Source organism: Narcine bancroftii, chromosome 3 (genome assembly GCF_036971445.1).
Source record: "Narcine bancroftii isolate sNarBan1 chromosome 3, sNarBan1.hap1, whole genome shotgun sequence".
Taxonomy (NCBI): Eukaryota; Metazoa; Chordata; class Chondrichthyes; order Torpediniformes; family Narcinidae; genus Narcine; species Narcine bancroftii.
In genome coordinates, this window is record NC_091471.1 from 230,753,064 (window position 1) to 230,771,695 (window position 18,632).

The window sequence follows — 18,632 nt, forward strand, 5'->3', positions numbered from 1 at the left end:
ATCCCCATCACTCACCAGCCCAGGGCGGCTCTGTATATGGGGGATATGGAAAGGTCCGCACACTTCACCTCCCAGACCTGCACGGGTTCGAACCAGTGGTCAGGCTCCACCGAACTGTCCCACCGGTAATAGGGGCGGGGTGTGTCGATGATGTGGTCCTGGAAGTGCAGAGGAGGAGACATGTCAAGGAGAGGAGGAGGCGAGACAGAGAGGAGGAGAGGAAGGGGATGAGGAGAGGAAGGGGATGGGGTGGAGAGGAAGGGGATGGGGTGGAGAGGAAGGGATGGGGTGAGAGGAAGGGGATGGGGTGGAGAGGAAGGGGATGGGGTGAAGAGGAAGGGGATGGGGTGGAGAGGAAGGGGATGGGGTGGAGAGGAAGGGGATGGGGTGGAGAGGAAGGGGATGGGGTGGAGAGGAAGGGGATGGGGTGGAGAGGAAGGGGATGGGGTGGAGAGGAAGGGGATGGGGTGGAGAGGAAGGGGATGGGGTGGAGAGGGGGAAGGGGGGCATGGAGAGGAGGGACGAGGGGGCAGGAGAGTTGGGGTGAGGAGGGGGTAGGAGAAAGGAGAGATGTCAGGGAGAGGAGGGGAGGGGGAGGAGAGAGATGGGGAAAGGGAGGCGTAGAGGAAGAGTGGATACTGAATGAGCCCTGCCTGTCCCTGTAAAGCAGGATGGGAGAGGTGATGCAGGGCCTCAGTCCTGCTCGGTTGAGCATGCAGATCACTTCCTACCTTGAAGAACTGTGCGTGTTGTTCCAGCTAGAACTGTGCGTGTTGTTCCAGCTCCTCGTCTTTGAACCCAGTTCCGATCTGGGGAGAGTTCACAGCACCGAATCAGAGATGGGGGAGAGAGGTGGGAAGAGAGAAAGAGAGGGTGGGAGGGAAGGGGAAAGGAGAGAGGAGGGGGGAGAGAGAGGAGGGGGAGAGAGAGGAGGGGGGAGAGAGAGGAGGGGGAGAGAGAGGAGGGGGAGAGAGAGGAGGGGGAGAGAGAGGAGGGGGAGAGAGAGGAGGGGGAGAGAGAGGAGGGGGAGAGAGAGGAGGGGGAGAGAGAGGAGGGGGAGAGAGAGGAGGGGGAGAGAGAGGAGGGGGAGAGAGAGGAGGGGGAGAGAGAGGAGGGGGAGAGAGAGGAGGGGGAGAGAGAGGAGGGGGAGAGAGAGGAGGGGGAGAGAGAGGAGGGGGAGAGAGAGGAGGGGGAGAGAGAGGAGGGGGAGAGAGAGGAGGGGGAGAGAGAGGAGGGGGAGAGAGAGGAGGGGGAGAGAGAGGAGGGGGAGAGAGAGAGGAGGGGGAGAGAGAGGAGGGGGAGAGAGAGGAGGGGAGAGAGAGGAGGGGGAGAGAGGAGGGGGAGAGAGAGGAGGGGGAGAGAGAGGAGGGGGAGAGAGAGGAGGGGGAGAGAGAGGAGGGGGAGAGAGAGGAGGGGGAGAGAGAGGAGGGGGAGAGAGAGGAGGTGGAGAGAGAGGAGGGGGAGAGAGAGGAGGGGGAGAGAGAGGAGGGGGAGAGAGAGGAGGGGGAGAGAGAGGAGGGGGAGAGAGAGGAGGGGGAGAGAGAGGAGGGGGAGAGAGAGGAGGGGAGAGAGAGGAGGGGAGAGAGAGAGGAGGGGAGAGAGAGAGGAGGGGAGAGAGAGAGGAGGGGAGAGAGAGAGGAGGGGAGAGAGAGAGGGGAGAGAGAGAGGAGGGGAGAGAGAGAGAGGAGCGGGAGAGAGGGGGAGAGAGAGGAGCGGGAAAGAGAGGAGGGGGAAAGAGAGGAGGGGGAAAGAGAGGAGGGGGAAAGAGAGGAGGGGGAAAGAGAGGAGGGGGAAAGAGAGGAGGGGGAAAGAGAGGAGGGGGAAAGAGAGGAGGGGGAAAGAGAGGAGGGGGAAAGAGAGGAGGGGGAAAGAGAGGAGGGGGAAGAGAGGAGGGGGAGAGAGAGGAGGGGGAGAGAAGTGGAGGACAGAGGTGGGGGGGAGAGATGTGGGGGAAGGGGAGAGGAGGAAAGGGGAGGGGGGTAGAGAGTGGATGGAGGGTGAGAGAGAGGGGGAGGGAGAGGGAAAGGGGGAAAATGGGGAGGAGAGAGGGGGGAAGGGGTGGAGAGAGGGGGACATAAAAAAAGGGGAATGTCGGGGAGGGGGAAGATAGATTTGAGGTCGGAGTGAAAAATTAGGATAAAGGGGAGAAATGGATAGAAGGGTGATAAAAGGGGAGAGATGGGGACAGAGTGTAGAAGACAGAGGGTGGGAGAGTGAGATGGAGGGTGGGGTATGGAGACAGTGGGTGGGTGGGGGACAGGGATCAGTCCAGCCCCCTCGTTGCCCTTTCACCTTGCAGATGGATTGGAACTCCTCATCGTCCTCCTGGAAGCAGGCGAGCAGGAAGCCTCCGTACAGGCCGGCCCTCTTGCCCCGACCATGAAAGGCCCCGATCACCACCAGGTCCAGGGAGTCGCCCACACCCTCCAGGTAGTCTTTCTTCAGCTGGAGTGGGGGAAGAGAGAGACCAAGTGAGAAGAGCAGGACATCAGGCAGAATGCCTCATCACCAGCCTGGCCAGCGGTGAGAAAAGCAATGTGCAACATGTACAAAAGGAACGTAGCCCACGCGTCTTCAGAGACAGCTGCGGGGGGGACAGAGACGTCCGCGGGGTAATGGAGATGGCCGCAGGGGAACGGAGACGGGTGGAGTGGAGCGAAGATGGCAGCCCACCTCTTTGCTGAATACAGATTTGTTCAGTGTGTGGCGAAGGATGCGGGGGGGGGGGGGGGGGGGGGGCTTCGTCACAGTTCATTATCAGCAGCAGTTGGACCTACTTCTCATTCCCAGGGATAGATCCCAGACCCATAGTCCAACACCCAGAACTGCTGGAAAGCCATCGGCTCGATGAAAGATGCCCAAAACCTGCTGGTCTTCCAGCACATGCAGGTGTCAGTGAAGGGAATGCTGCCAACTGGCACGTTCCAGGCCCACGAGGATGCTCTGAAGAACGTGCAGAGGTTCAGCAACGCCAACATGAGGGCCATGCGGGGAAGGACCACAGTCCATCCAACTGAGATCGAGGAGAAGATCCGAGGGGGGAGAAGCAACGAGGGGTCGCAGGTGCTCACGGATTGTGGAGAGGACAGTGAAACCGTCTACACTGATTGGAGTGACACTGTTGGGGGTGTAACGACAAGAGGTCGCAGGTGGTCACGGGGTGTGGAGAGGACAGTGTAACCATCTACACTGATGGGAACATGGGGGGGGGGGGTGGGGTAACGGCTTTGAATGAATTCCCTATTTACATTATTTATTGTAAATAGAGTATATTTTAGATATTTTAAAAGTGGTCTGAGGTCTCACAGGGTCACACAGAGTCAGGGATTGCGAGGGGTCTGGTGACCAGGGTGTAAGGGTCAGACAGTGGCTGAGATTCCAGGGAAGAGTGGGGGGTGGGATTAACGGAGAGGGTGCACGTGGCCGTTCGGCCCTATGTCGCTGTGCTACCTTCAGCCAGTTGTGTGACCGTTTGGCGATTTCATATGTAGCGTCCATGTCCAATGTTTTGACCATCAGCCCCTCACACGAATCTGCAGCAGAATGAGTAAGTCTAGGGCTGAGAGTCTCAGGCCTCATTCGGTCTGACTGTCCGAGCAGTCTGACTGTTCACACCCCACAAACATGTCACTCAGTCAGATGTTCACACACGCACACGGATTCTTCAGTCAGACAGACGTTCACACACACAGATCTGTCAATCAGACAGGCGTTCACACACGCACACACACAGATCTGTCAGACGTTCACACACGCACGCGCACAGATCTGTCAGTCAGACATTCACACACACTGATCTGTCAGACAGACAGGTGTTCACACACACTGATGTCAGTCAGACAGACATTCACACACACACATGGATCTGTCAGTCAGACAGACGTTCACACACACTGACCTGTCAGACAAACGTTCACACACAGATCTGTCAGTCAGACAGGTGTTCTCTCACACACACGGATCTGTCAGTCAGACAGACGTTCACACACACAGATCTGTCAGTCAGACAGACGTTCACACACCCACACAGAGATCTGTCAGTCAGACAGACGTTCACACACACACGCAGACAGATCTGTCAGTCAGACAGGCGTTCACACACAGATCTGTCAGTCAGACATTCACACAGATCTGTCAGTCAGACAGATGTTCACCTACGTACACAGATACACACTGATCTGTCAGTCAGACAGACATACACACACACCCAGATTTGTCAGTCAGACAGATGTTCACACACACACAGATCTGTCAGTTGGCAGATGTTTACACACACAGAGAGCCCGTGCTCTGCACCCACTCACCTCTGATAGACTGTTCGAGGAACTCAGCAATGTCCTCGGTGTTCCCACTGATCATGGACTGGGCAAAGATGAACTCTCCCTCCACCTCCACAAAAGAGTCTCTCAGCAGTTTCCGGCGCCTGGAGAATGGTGCCTTGACCAGAGACTGTGGGGACAGAGATGGTGAGGGCGTGGGGGAGATAGAGAGGATGGGGGAAGGTAAGAGACAGTGAGGGAGTAGAGGGTGAGGGAAGAAGATGGTGGGGAACAGGAGGGAGGAGAGGGATAGAAGGGGGAGGTACAGAATGAAGGGAGGGATGGAGGGCACAGTGACGGTGTGAAAGGGGACAGAGGGAGGGTGGAAAATGGAGAGGGAGTGAATGGGGGCAAAGGGAGTGGAATGGAGGAATAGAAGGGGCTGGAGGGAATGGATGAAGGGGGAGGAGGGAGGGGGACAGAGGGAGAGGGTTGGAGGGGACAGATGAAGGAAAGAAGGGAGGAAGGGAGGGCATAATTCTCACCTCTCCGTTGAGGAAGAGCAGATCGAAGGCATAAACACAGACCTGAACGGTGATGTTGGCCGCATCCACGTCCTGCAAAAGGGAGAGAATACGGTTGTCCAATGGGAGGTCAAATGGGGAGGGAGCACAGCAGGGTCCTGGTGCTACCCTCCAGCCCCACTCACCTTCCTCTTGCGTGTGGTGAGCACCTGGAAGGGTTGAATCTGCTGCTTCTTCACGTCCCAGGCGACTGCCTCAGTGTCCAGGACACAGGACCGGACGTGGGGCATCCGCACCTGGATCCACAGGAACGTACATCAGCATGGACACTGGTCCAACACGTTATCATCCCCACACCTATCCCTTCCCCTGTAACTATCACCACACCCATCCGTCCCCTGTAACTGTCCCCATGCCCGTCCGTCCCCTGTAAGCGTCCCCATGCCCGTCCGTCCCCTGTAAGCGTCCCCACACATGTCTGTCCCCTGTAAGCATCCCCATGCACATCTGTCCCCTGTAACCACTGTATGTCACCTGTAACTATCCCAATGCCCGTCCGTCCTCTGTAAGCGTCCCCATGCCCATCCGTCCCCTCTAACCACTGTATGTCACCCGTAACTATCCCCACGCCTGTCTGTCCCCTGTAAGTGTCTCCTGTAACTGTCCCAAAGTCCATTCATCCCCTGTAACGGTCCCCTCGCCAGTCCATCCCGTAATCATCCCAACGCCCATCCGTCCCCTGTAACATCCCCACTCCTGTCCCATCCCCTGTAAACTTGCCCACATCCTTTTCGTCCCCTATATCTGTCTCCACACCCATCCCAGCCTCTGTACTGGTCACCTATACCATCCCCATTCTCAAGCCTGTTCCAGCACTTTCTGCTCCCTCCCTCTCGGACCCCTCTCTCTCTCCCTGCCTTTGCCCTCTTACCCCCTCATTCAACCTTTCTCATCCCTCAATGTCTCTCTCCCCCTCTCCTACTCATTTCCATTCTCTACTCACTCTGTCTTCCATCTACCTCTTTCTCCACACCATCTCAGTCTACCTGTTTCCCCCCCACACCCCAGCCATGGAGGCAGATGTTTGGCCCACCTTGTCCATACGTCTGACGATGTCAGGGTACTTGCTGGTGTTGTTCTCCTGGTTCCGACTGTAGATGTGGACCTCGCCCGACTCTAGGAGGTGAATCTAAGGGAGAGGGACAGCTCAGCGGAGCCCTGGATGGGGATACAGGGTCCACGGGACAGGGTACAGGGGTGAGGGAGACGGGGTCCACAGGGCAGGGAGAGGGGTAGGGGTGACAGGGTAGGGAGAGGGGGTGGGGGAGATGGGAATGGGACAGGGAGAAGGGGGTGGGACAGGGTCCATGGGGCAGGGAGAGAGGTAGGGATGACACAGGGTAGGGAGAGGGGTGAGGGAGACAAGGACGGGGCAGGGAGAAGGGGTGAGGGAGATGGGGACGGGACAGATGAAATATTAGGGCCCCTCCCCGTGACACACCCTCCCTTTGGATGACGTGTCTCCATGGGTGATAGCCTCTGCCCCTGGGTAACACCCATCACCCTAGGTGTTCCGTCTCCATGGGTAACATCCGTCTCTGCAGGTAATACACGCCTCTGTGGGAGATACCCATCTCTGGGTAACACCCGTCTCCAAGACTGACACCCATCTCCATGGGTGACACCCACCTGGGCCCGCTCGCCGTCATACTTGTACTCGCAGACGAAGGTGGCTGCCTCGAAGCGGCTCAGCACCTGGTCGATGCCTCGGGTCGGATGGGCCAGCATTGGCTTCAGGGGGATCCCTGAGGAGGAGGGGGGGGGGAGTTATGTCTTGACCAGACTGACCTAACCGAACCCAGAGTTCCCCTCACAACGCCTGACCCTGAACCACATCCCCCATCACTAACTCTGACCCCACCAATCCTTCCCCGTGTTCTCACCCCACCGCCTCAAACACCCATGCCCTTTGACCACATCACCCCCCCATGCCCTCTGACCCTATTGGCCCCTTCCCATGTCCTTTAACTCCACTGGCATAAACCCATTCCATCTGACCCCACTGGTCCCTCCCCCTGCACCTTCTGACCTCACTGCCCACTCCAAACACCCTCTGATCCCACTGGTCTCTCCCACGCACCCTCTGACCTACTGCCCCCACGCCCTCTGACCCCACAAGCCCCTCCCTGCTCCCTGGCCCCACCAGTTCTTCCCCCTCGCCCTCTGAAACCATCAGTCCTTCCCGCACCGTCTGACCCCACCAGACCCTGCCCTACACCCTCTGACTCCAACCCCCTGCATACAGCATGTACCTGGGGTCAGGTGACATTGTCGGGGTAACTCATCGATCCCGTCCTTCAGCAGAACGCGGACAATCATCTCATAGTTCGGCATCTCACTGGGATGCAAGGGTCAAGGGTCAACACCAGAAGGGTCAAAGTATAGCGCTGGGAGGGATCAGTGCCGGGATGGATCAGGGGTGCGCGCCGGGAGGAGTCAGGGGTCAGCATCAGATAGGTCAAGGGTCAGCACTGGTAGAAGTCAGGGGGTCAGCATTGAGGAGTCAGGAGCAGGAGTCAGGGGTCAGGGTTCAGCACTGGGAGGAGTCAGCGTCAGGAGGGGACAACCACTGCGCCGAGGGGTCAGGGGTCAGCGGCGGGATGGGGCAGTGCCGAAGTGGGGGTCAGGGGTCCATGTGGAAGGGGTCAGTGGTCTGCACCAGGAGAGGTCAGGGGTCACTGGAAAGCAAGCAAAATCAGCACCAAGGGAGAAGGGCCAGTGGTCAGAGAGGTGATGGGGGGGGGGAAGCCAGGGTTATGGAATGGAGGGAGAGAAGCAAGGTGAAGGAGGGAGGGCAGGTGACAGAGGGAGGAAAGGTGGGAACGGGAAAGAGGGAGGGAAGGTGACAGAGGGAAGAAACATGAGGGAGAGAGGGAAGGGAGAGAGAGAGGGAGGACAACCACAGAGGGAGAGAGGGAGGGAGGGAATGTGATGAACAGAGGGAGGGAGGACAGAGTCACAGGAGCTCCCTCCACCACCCACCAGTAGGTTTGTTTGAGGAGGAGGGTCTTCTCCTCGATCCAAGAGCGACGAGACTCAGCCGACATCCCCTTCCCGGCGTCCAACACCCCTGCAGAAACAGTGACTGGATCAGAGGTCATCCCAAAGCAAGGGTCAGAGGTTATTGCAGAGCAAGGGTTAGGGGTCATCCCAAAGCAAGGGACAGAGGTCATCCCAGAGCAGGGGTCAGAGGTTATTGCAGAGAAAGGGTTAGGGGTTGTACCAGTGCAGGATCATCCCAGAGCAGGGGTCACAGGTTATCACAGAGCAAGGGTCAGCACCCACAAGCAAGAGGTTGTCCCAGATGGGGAGATGGACACCGATCAGCACAAACAGACATCAAACTGCCCTCCATCGGAGGGAATCAGGAGTCAGCCAGACAGACCCTGCCCCAGGGGGGTGAGGGAAGAATGGGAATGTGGGGGATGGGGATTCAGGGGGAACAGGGATACAGCGAAATGGGGATGGTGAGATCAGAGGAACAGGGAAACTGCAAGAATGGTGGGAACCAGGGGAATGGTGAGAACAGGGGTCATGGGGAAAGGCAAGAACAGGGGAACGGTGAGAATGGCGGGACAGCGAGAACAAGGGTACGGTGAGCAAAAGGGATGGCGAGAACAGGGGATGGAGAGTGGGGAGACAGTGAGAACAGGGAGAAGGCAAGAATGTGGGATGGAGAACTAGGATAAGGTGAAGATGGGGAGATAGCGAGAACGGGGATGGGGAAACCGGGAGAACGGCGGGAACAGGGAGACAGCGAGAACAGCGAAAATGGACTCACCCTGTCCCGGCGGTGTCAGACACACAGCCTGCGCGATGGCTGTGAGAACCGACTGTTCAGCCAAACCGATCCGCAGTTTCCCCTCAAGGGAGCTGGAGAAAGAGAAGGATCAGTACCATGGGGAGGGGGGAAAGAGAGAGAGGGAGGGGGATCAGGAAGAGGGAGGGAGAGAGGGAGAGTGAGGACTTACTCAGCAGGGTGGGTGGGTAATTGGCAAGGGGAATGGCTTTCTCAGCTTGGGGGAGGTGGGGTAGGTTCTTGGCAATGGTGTAGAGGTGTGAGTTTCCTGTGAAGTGGGGGGGGGCTCGGGCAGGGGATGAGTTCTCACAAGGGGGAGGTTTATGTTCCTGGCGGGGGCCGGGGGGGAGGTTTCTCAGCCTGTACCGGACCAGGTATCGAGCTTCGGACTGTCGACACGCTACCAGCAGTCCCTTGATCACCTCCATCTTCTTGTTCATGGACTGTGGGGGAGAAGGGGTGAAAAAATTAGTCCCGTCCCCTCACCTATACTCCCTCATCATCCCCCACCCCTTTCTGCCCACCATCTACCCCCATTTCTCGTCCTCCCCTTCCCATCTCCCCTGCCCACCTCACCCCTCTCCAATGCCCATTCTACCTGTCCCCCTCTGACCCTCCCACCCACTTCTGCCCGCCCTCTCTTCCTCAGGCCCTTCCCTCCCTTCCTGTCCCCCAGCCCTCACTTCCCCTCTCTCTCGACCACCTCCTCCCTCCCTCTAAACCCTCATCTGCCTTTCTCTCTCCTCCTGTGACCTCCCTCTCACCCTCCCACTCCACTTCCCTCCTGCTCCCACCCTGACCTCCTCCCCTGCTCTCCTTCCCTCCCATCCCCCTTGCCACGCCTCTCTGAGCCCTCACCGCACTCCCAGTCAAGTGGGCAATCTCCTTCAGCTTGCTGTGGACGGCGTGCAGGGTGAGAGGGGCCGGTGTGAACATGGTGCGCTGGGTACTGCGGCTGCTCTCTGCCACCAGCCCCAGATCTCCCTTCTCCTGAGCCTCCTGCTTTACCCGGTCCACATGGCGGCCTGTGGAGAGAGGGAGCATGAGGGGGAAAGAGGAGGGAAAGAGGGATAATGGGGTCGTAGGAAGAGGCAGAAAGTGAGGAAGGGAGAAAAGTGGGTGCGGAGGGAGGGAGGGGGACTGACGGAGAGGGAAGGAAAGAGAGGGAGGGTGTGAGACAGAAGGAGGGTGAGGGAGAGAGGGATGGAGGGAAAGACGGAGACAGAGGAAGGTGTGGAGGGAGGGTGAGAGGATTGGAGGAAGATGCAGAAGGAGAGATGTAGGGAGAAATGGAGAGGGGATGGCGAGAGAGGAGGGGGATGGAGGAAAGTGTGGAGGGATGGAAGGTGGGAGGGGAGGGAGGAAGGTGCAGAGGAAGGATAGAGGGAGGGGGAGGGAAGAGGGAGAGAGGGATAGAGGGAGGTGCAGAAGGAAGGAAGGGGCGGAGAGAGATGTGGATGGAGCGAGGAGGGGTTGGAGGAAGGTGCGGAGCGAGGGATGGAGGAATGTGCGGGGAGAGAGGGACAGAGGGAGGGATGAAGGAAGGAGCAAAGGAGCGGAGGGAGGTGTGAAAAAAGCGAGGGAGGGGTTGGAGGAAGGTGCGGAGGGAGGGAGGGATAGAGAACGGAGCGGAGGGAGGGAAGGTAGGAGAGATGGAGGAATGTGTGGGGAGAGGTACAGAGGGAAGGATGAAGGGAGCAGAGGGGGTGGGAGGGAGGGAAAGATGGAGAGTGCAGGAGGGAGGGAGGGATGGAGGGGTGCAGGGAAGAGAGGGATGGAGGAAAGTGCGGAGGGAGGGAGAGAGGGTCAGAGGGAAGGATGGAGGAAAGTGCGGAGGGAGGGATAGAGAAAGGAGCGGAGGGAGGGAAGGTAGGAGAGATGGAGGAATGTGTGGGAAGAGGTACAGAGGGAAGGATGAAGGGAGCAGAGGGGGTGGGAGGGAGGGAAAGATGGAGAGTGCAGGAGGGAGGGAGGGATGGAGGGGTGCAAGGAAGAGAGGGATGGAGGAAAGTGCGGAGGGAGGGAGAGGGTCAGAGGGAAGCATGGAGGAAAGTGCGGAGGGAAGGAGTCAGAGGGAGGGAAGGAGGGTGAGGGAAAAAGGGAGTGATGAAGGATGCAGAGGGAAGGAGGGAGAGAGGGGTGGAGGAAGGTACGGAGGGAGGGAGCCCAGTTCCCAGGGCCAGCCGACCTGTTGCCTGAGCTACAGCCTTGATGAGCAGAAATTCACCCACACCCAGCTCCAGGCCCAGGTAGGCCGGCCCCAGCTGGTTGAGGCACAAGTAGATGCAGGGGAGCAGGTCATCGGGACTCAGAGCAATGACAGAGCGCAGAAGATTGCTCAGTGTCTCCACGTTTCTCAGGCTGTAGGGCAGAGGGCAGGGGGGCAGAGGTGAGGGGCAGGGGTCAGGTGAATGGGGTAGAGGTGAGGGGGCAGGGGAGGAGACATGGAGTAGTTGTCAGAAGTCAGAGGGGAGGTGTGAGGGGCAGGGATGCAGGTGCAGAGGGTAGGGATCAGGAGGCAGGGGTAGGGGTCAGAGGACATGGGTTAGGGACAGAGGTCAGTAGGAAGGGATCAGGGGTCAGGGGTGAGACGATAGTGGACAGAAACCCTGCACTGCCCCGGAGTACGACCTCCCAAACTGAAGCATGACCTCCAAACCTTCCCCCAGATCCTCTGCTACCTTCCCCTGGACCCACCCCCAGAGCGCACCCTCCCCGTCCTTTCCCCTGGACCCTCCGCGATCTTCCCCCCAGACTCCCCGCGACCTTCCATCCGGACCCTATGCGACCTTCACCCTGGACCCTCCGCTACCATCCCCTGCAGCGCACCCTTCCTGACCTTCCCATGGACCCTCCCTGACCTTTCCCTGGACCCTCCCCAACCTCTCCCTAGACCCTTCCTGACCTCCCCTTCCACAGAGCGCATCCTCCCCAACCTTCCCCCGAAGCACACCCTCCCCAATTTTCCCCTGGAGCACGCCTTTCTGAGCACTGCCACAGGTAAAAACATCAGTCTCACCGCGCTGATTCGCCCTCAATCTTCTCGAAGGTGATTGCCACAGCCAGGTAAGGAACCCTGTGCAAGGGGGTTGAGGGGGACAGAGAGAGAGAGAGAGAGAGAGAGAGAGAGAGAGAGGAGAGAGAGAGACGGGAAGGGGGAGAAAGAGTACATACGTCAGCACATGAAGGGGATCACCCACTTCCCTCCTTTTCCTGATACACGGGACCTTCCTTACCTCTGCCCTGGACTCCAGCAGGCATCCTCGATGGGGTGGTAGTGTAGTCGTGTGGGGCAATAAATACGGGCCCCTGTCTGCTCCACGCTCCCTCGAAGAGGAAGGAAGGAGCTGTGAAGACAAGAGAATTACTGAGCCTCTGATATTCAAGACCCTGCACACCGAGATGGGGAGTGTAAAGGGAGGAACAGGATCCTGGGGAATATATAGGGGGAGACAGGGTCCCGGAGGGGGTCCCAGGAAATGTACAGAGGGGAAGACGAGGTCTCAGGGAGTGTTCAGGAGGGAGATGTGGTCCCAGAGAGTGTAAGGAGGGAAATGGGGTCCTGGGGAGCGTACAGGGGATGAGGGGTCCAGGGACCTTAAAGGGGATGACGGGGTCCCGGGGAGTGTTTGGAGGGGGGGAGACAGGGTTTGTACAGAGGGAGTATACAGAGACAGAGATGAGGTCCCAGGGAATATACCGGTGAAATGGGAACATTCAGACCCTTGGAGACATCTCGACTCACCCATTGACACTTGATTTTGTGGCCTGGCTTGGGGAGTTACTGTTATTGACCTTCGACTCTTGTTTGGAGCAAGATTTCCGGGGAGCTGTGAGCAAATTCACCAACGCTATTACTTTCCTGTCATTCCCCCACTCCCCAGGTCAATCACACCCCTTCCTCATAAAAGGACCCTTCTCCCTCCTTCCCCAAACCCGCCCTCCTATCCCTTCCTCTGCCTCCCCACCCCTTCCTCATTCTATCCCCCCAGCCCTTCCCCTCCTCCCCACCCCTTCCCCCAGCCACCCACTCCCACCCAGCCCTTCCCCTCCATCCTCACCCCTTCCCTCTGCTCACCTTCCCCCCCTTGCCCTCCCTCCCCATGGACCTCACCCCTTCTCCTTCTCTCCCCACAGACCCTACCCTCACACCATATGTCCCCACTGGTTGCCAAGCAACGGTTTCTCACCGAAGAAGCTGTTGATTGAAGCCTTGCTTTTCTCTTCCTCCTTTCCGACGTCTCCGACCCCACTGGACACTGACCCTTTGCCTGCTGCCTTCTCCTGCGAGGCTCCCAGCCCCTCTCCTCTCTCCTGGGGGTCCACTCTTCGAGGTGACTCCTTCTGCCTCTCTTCAACCTCAACACCTTCCCCATGGACAAAATCTCCACCAATCTCCTGCTGCTCACAGAGTGCCTCCTTCTCCTTGTCCCCAAGCTGTACCCTGTTCTCCGCCTGTCCGGAAGACGGACCCTGCAATCCAATCCCTGTCTCCATCTCTGGGCTCCTCTCCTCTTTCACTGTCGGGAATATAGCAAGGGGTTGGTGGTGAAGGGAAGGGTTCATGGTGATTTGCTGGGGACGCAGGAAGGAGGTCGCTTTCCCGAGACATCCCTTCCCCCTCCAACCCCACCACTCCCCACACCACCCCTCTTGAGGTCCTGCTTTTTAACTTCTTTTCTAACTCTCTATATTCCCTCTTCAAGACCTCATCTCCACTCCTACCTATGTCATTGATCCCCACGTGGACCATGACATCCCTTCCATGTACCCCACCTCTTCCCCTCCATCCCTGTGGACCCAGCTCTCAGCCTTACTCCCCTCAGACCCCACCTCTCTCCCCTCCCCACGGACCCGACCCTTCCCCCTCACTCCCACCCCTTCCCTTCCCTCCACATACCCCATCCCCTCCACATACCCCATCCCCTCCCACCCTGTGGACCTCTCACCCTTAATCCTCTTGGTCCCCATCCCTCTCCACTCCCACCCCAATCCTTCCCCCTCCCTCCCCTTCCCTCTCTGCCCTTCCCCCTCATTCCCCGAGGACCCCACCCCTCCCCTTCCTCCCCGTTACCTTCCACACATCTGCGTTTGGCCTTGCCGTCCTGTTCCTCCCTACCTCCCTCCTCCCATCTCGCCCCCTCACTCTTCCGTTTCACACCAAACTGCTTGCGAGCTGCAGAGAAAGGCAATATATCAATGACACAAGAACGGGGAAGGGTTTGCAAATTTTTAATTTAGTCTTACAGCATGGTACAGGCCATTTCAGCCCAAGGGGCCGTGCTACCCAATTTACACCCCATTAACCTGCAACCCCGTACGTTTCAAAGAGTGGGAGGAAATTGGAGCCCCCGGGGAAAACCCACACAGACACGGGGAGAACATACAAACTCCTTACAGACAGCATGGGATTCAAACCCCCGTCCCGATCGCTGGTGCTGTAACAGTGTTACACTAACCATTGGGCCAACTGTGCCATCCTCTAAACATCAACGGCTCGAGAAATGGGGAGGGGGCACGTCAACGGCACAGAATTCGGGGAGGGTTGGTGTAGGGAGTCAGCTGAGGGGAGGAGGAAAGGGAGATGATGGAGTGGGAGACGGGGAGGGGATGGGGAAGAGGGGGTGGGGGTGTGGGTGTGGGTGTGGAGGGTGCTTGGGGTGAGAGAGGGAGTAGGGAGGTGTGGGTGGAGAGGGGGAAGATGGGACGGGGGGAGATTGGAGGGGGGAGATGGGGGAGGAGACAGGGAGTGGGCTGGGAAGTGGGGGAAGATGGAGAGGGAGACCGAGAGGGGGGATGATGGGTGAGAGGTGAAGCCATCCTACCTGTTCTCCTCCTGGGGGGGTCTGCAGGAGCGTCCGAGGGGGACAGCTGCGTCACTGATGTTCCATCAGAGGGGGGCGAGGGTGTCCGGCGTCCTCGAGGCTGCGGAGAAGGGAGATTATTGTGGGGTGGGTTGGAGGGAAATTGGAATACATTGACTCGCTTCAACCTCGTGTCGTCCCTGTGGGCCAGGAAAGGACGAGGTCCCTGGGGGAATAATGGGAGCCTAGAAGGAGGGCCTGCAGGGTGGTCATCCCCAGAGGCACAGAAACTGGCCCCTCGGCTCAGAAGAGAAGGGGTGAGAAGAGTGATAATGATTGGGAACCCATTGGTTAGGTGTGTGGATAGGAGGTTCGGTGAACGAGATCGGGGTTTGTTGCCTCCCAGGTGCCAGGGTTAGGGACGTCTCTGATCGAGTTTTTCTGGAGGGGTAGGGCAAGCAGCCGGATGTCATGGTGCACGTGGGGACCAATGACGTAGGTAGGAGTGGAGATGAGGTCCTGAAGAGGGAATATAGAGAGTTAAAAAGCAGGACCTCAAGAGGTGGACATAGAACACTATAGCACAGTACAGGCCCTTCATCCCTCGATGTTGTGCCTAGGATGCTTTTATGGAAGGCAACTTAGGAAGGAAAAGATTAACTTTGAAAAGGAGCCTAGCAAATAACATCAAAAAGGAGGGTAAAAAGCTTTTTTAAGTACAGTATATTAATAGTAAAAAAGAGAGGTGAGACTGATAGAAAACCGCATAGGAGAAATTTTGATGGGAGACAAGGAGATGACATCAGGCAACACTGCGGAAGACATGAGCAGGGTTAGGACTTCCAAGGATGTCAAAGAAACAAGGTGATCACCAGAAAGAAGGTGCTAGGGAAACTGAAGGATGGGTAAGTCTCATGGATCAGATGGAATGAACCTTCGTGTTCTGAACGATGTAGCACTGGTAACGACCTTCCAAGAACCAGCCTTCTCCCCATAACCCTTAATGCCCTGACTGATCAAATACCTGTCCGTCTCTGCCTTAAATACATCCCACGACCTCGCTCCCACGGTCACCTGTGGCAACAGGTTCCACAGACTCACCCCCTTCTAGCTGTAGAAACGTCTCTGTTTTAAATTGATGTTCTTTTATCCTGAACTAGTGCCCTCTTGTCCGAGACTCACCCACTATTGGGAACATCTTTGTCACATCTACTCTGCCCAGGTCTTTCAGTATTCGAAATGTCTCTAGGAGGTTCTCCCTCATCCTTCTGTCCTCCAGAGTACAGTTCAAGAGCCGACATGTGCTAACCCATTACTGGTATCATTCTAGTGAATTTTCTCTGAACCCTCTCGAACGCCAGTAAATACGGCACCCAAAACTGTTCCCCGTTCTCCAAGTGAGGCCTCACCAGTGCCCTATAGTCTCAACATCACATCCCTGCTCTTGTACCTTATCCCTCTCAACAGGATGACAGAGCACGGATGTGATGTTGAGACTTTATAGGGCAGTGGTGAGGCCTCACTTGGAGAACAGGGAACAGTTTTGGGCTCCTCGTGTAAGAAAGGATGCACTGGCATTGGAGAGGGTTCAGGAGGTTCACAAGGATGATTCCAAGAATGAAAGGGTTATCATACGTGGAGCGTTTGATGGCTCTCAGCCTGTACTCGTTGGAATTGAGGGGAATGAAGGTAGAAAATCTCACTGAAACATTTTGAACGTTGAAAGGTGCAGAGTAGATGTAGACTCTCCCCACGGTGGGAGAGTCTGGGACTAAAGGGCACAACTTTAGGACTGGAGGGCATCCTCTTAGAACAGAGATGCGGAGAAATTTCTTCAGCCCAAGGGCAATGAACCTCTGGAATTTGCTACCATGGGCAGCTGTGGAGGACGGGTCATTGGGTCTATTTAAGGCAGAGATTGATAGGTATCTGGATAGTCAGGCTGTCATATGTGGAGAAGGCTGGGGAGTGGGAGAAGGATCAGCTCATGATGGAATAGGAATGACTTGATGGGCTAAATTACTCATTTCTGTTCCAAAGTCTTATGGTGGTCTGATGAGAGCCCTCTCTCCCCCTCCCAGGAATACTGTGGGACAGAAAGAGAGAGAGAGAGAGAGAGAAAGAGACCCATCTTTCTTCCCCAAGGTATCTGCGGCATGGGGTGGGGGGGTAGAGGGGTAGAGTGAGTGAGAGAGAGACCCATCCTTCTTCCCCAGGGTCTCTGTGGGACAGGGTGAGGGAGGGAGGGAGGGAGGGAAAGAGAGAGAGAGAGAGAGAGAGAGAGAGAAAGAGAGAGAGAGACAGGCAGACCACCTCCCTCCCCTGGAGCCTCTGTGGGATGGAGAAAGGGATGCCCCATGCTCACCTCTCCTACATCCGCTGGGGGTGACCCAGACCCCCGCTCTGGAACCTCCTGTTTCTCGACGTCACCCGGCCCTTCCTCCTCCTCATCGCTATCAATCACATGGCCCAGCCTGCAGGCCACCCTCTTTACTGGCGATTCGCCCGGTTCCTCTGTGCTCTGGACATTCCGAGGCTTTAGAGGAGACTTTGAGAAACTGCGGTGGGGGGGGGGGGGGGGGTGGGGGGAGAGTGGGAAAGGGAACAAGGTCAGTTGGGGGAGGCGGGGGAGTGAGAGGAGAGCGGGAGTGAGAGGAGGGCAGGAGTGAGAGAGGAAGAGAGAGGGATGGAAAGGGGGGAGGGTAGGGGAGAAGAATGGGATAAGGGGAGACGGAAAGAGGGGAGGATGAGGCAGGGGGGAGAGGGGGTAGGGGGAAGTGGGAGAGGGAGCGGGGAGGGGGACTCACCGCTGAGCATTGGGCTTGTGCTCTCCACCGTGCAGACGCCGGACCCCATCCAGGGGTTGGAAGAAGGACCTGGGGAGGTAGGAGGAGAGTCAGCAGTTCCCCATGTTCTCGGGTTCATAGGGTCAGTCTGAACCCCTCTCCCAGCGTCATGGGGTTGGTCTGACCCACCCTCCCAGGGTCATGGGGTTACAGGGTCAGTCTGACCCATCATCATGGGGTCATAGAATTATAAGGGATCACAGGGTCAATCTGACCCACACTCCCAGGGTAATAGGATCACAGTGCTGGTCTAAAGATCACCCCCCCGTGTCATGACCCACCCTCGCAGTCAAGGGGTCACGGGGTCAGACTGACCCCCCTCCCCCCCGGGTCTGGTCAGATACACCTATCCCAGTGTCAAGGGGTCACACTGACACCACCCCCCCCACCCACTGATCACGTGTCTCTCCCACGGTCACGTCTCTTAAGGTCCCGTCCCCGTCCCCCACGGTCACATGTCCCTCCACGGTCCCGTCCCCCTCAGTCATGTGTTTCCTCCCCCGCTCACGCGATGCTCCGTTGCATGGTAACAGTCGCCCTCCCGCCGGCACCGAAGTCGGTTGGCGCCCAAAACTCCCGCTTCCAGTGAACTCGCGCCCCGTTCCGCCGCTTCCGGTGAGCTCGCGCCCCGTTCCGCTGCTTCCGGTCGCCCGGGCCAATGAGAGCGCGGAGGAAGGCGGAGCCGAGGTAGGCCTCTGATCTAATCAGCGTCGCTCTCTCCCATATCCACGGTGATCCAATCAAAACTCTTGTCCCTGCAGCTCGGCCGCAAATCTTACAAGTGATTGGTCGGGAGGGTGGGAGGGCGACAGATTGGACGGGGAGAACAACTGTGAATGGCCGGGAGGAGGAAAGAGCGATGCTGATTGGTTAGAAGGAAGAGTGAGGCTAATTGGTCAAGAGGGAGGGAAAGCGACGTTGATTGGCCCCCAACTCGCCCTTCTCCCTCTGGTCGCCAGATTTTACAGGTCACCCTGTTCACATTTAAACTCAAATGTTTTCTCGTTCGAACTTTCGAACAGCAAAGACACAGGCCCTTCGGCCCTTCTAGTCTGTACTGGACCATTTTCCAGCCCCATCCCACTGTCACCGTGCATATTTAAAGAGATACATCTGAAAATATTTTGGTTGCTAGGATTCATGGTGCGATAAATAATTACAAAAAAAAAATCTTTGGGCAGATGTGTTTGCAATGAGACTATATGCAATATTTTTGGGCACTCTGAATGTGTCCATTTTAAACACTTAACCTGGATTTAACAATAACATTTATTTACCTTTTGCTTCCTGTTGTAATTAATAGATATGTTCAAATTAAGCCTTGGTGAATCCATCTTACT

General features: G+C 57.3%; 1 protein-coding gene across 1 annotated transcript; it reads right to left on the reverse strand.

Moving 5' to 3' along the window:
- Positions 1-749: 749 nt before the first annotated feature.
- On the reverse strand, positions 750-18,042 carry lig1 (ligase I, DNA, ATP-dependent). Its single transcript, XM_069926838.1, has 23 exons — positions 17,801-18,042; positions 17,254-17,322; positions 16,812-17,004; positions 14,468-14,567; positions 13,717-13,818; positions 12,833-13,162; positions 12,388-12,472; positions 11,879-11,989; positions 11,662-11,718; positions 10,831-11,003; positions 9,501-9,667; positions 9,009-9,085; positions 8,625-8,716; positions 7,826-7,913; positions 7,096-7,181; positions 6,473-6,588; positions 5,877-5,972; positions 4,969-5,079; positions 4,805-4,876; positions 4,305-4,449; positions 3,451-3,533; positions 2,293-2,445; positions 750-809 (listed from the first exon to the last, which is right to left on the reverse strand). The coding sequence occupies exons 1-23, from the start codon at positions 17,815-17,817 to the stop codon at positions 759-761; spliced, it is 2,574 nt and encodes an 857-aa protein (XP_069782939.1). The 5' UTR covers positions 17,818-18,042; the 3' UTR covers positions 750-758.
- Between the last annotated feature and the right edge of the window lie 590 nt (positions 18,043-18,632).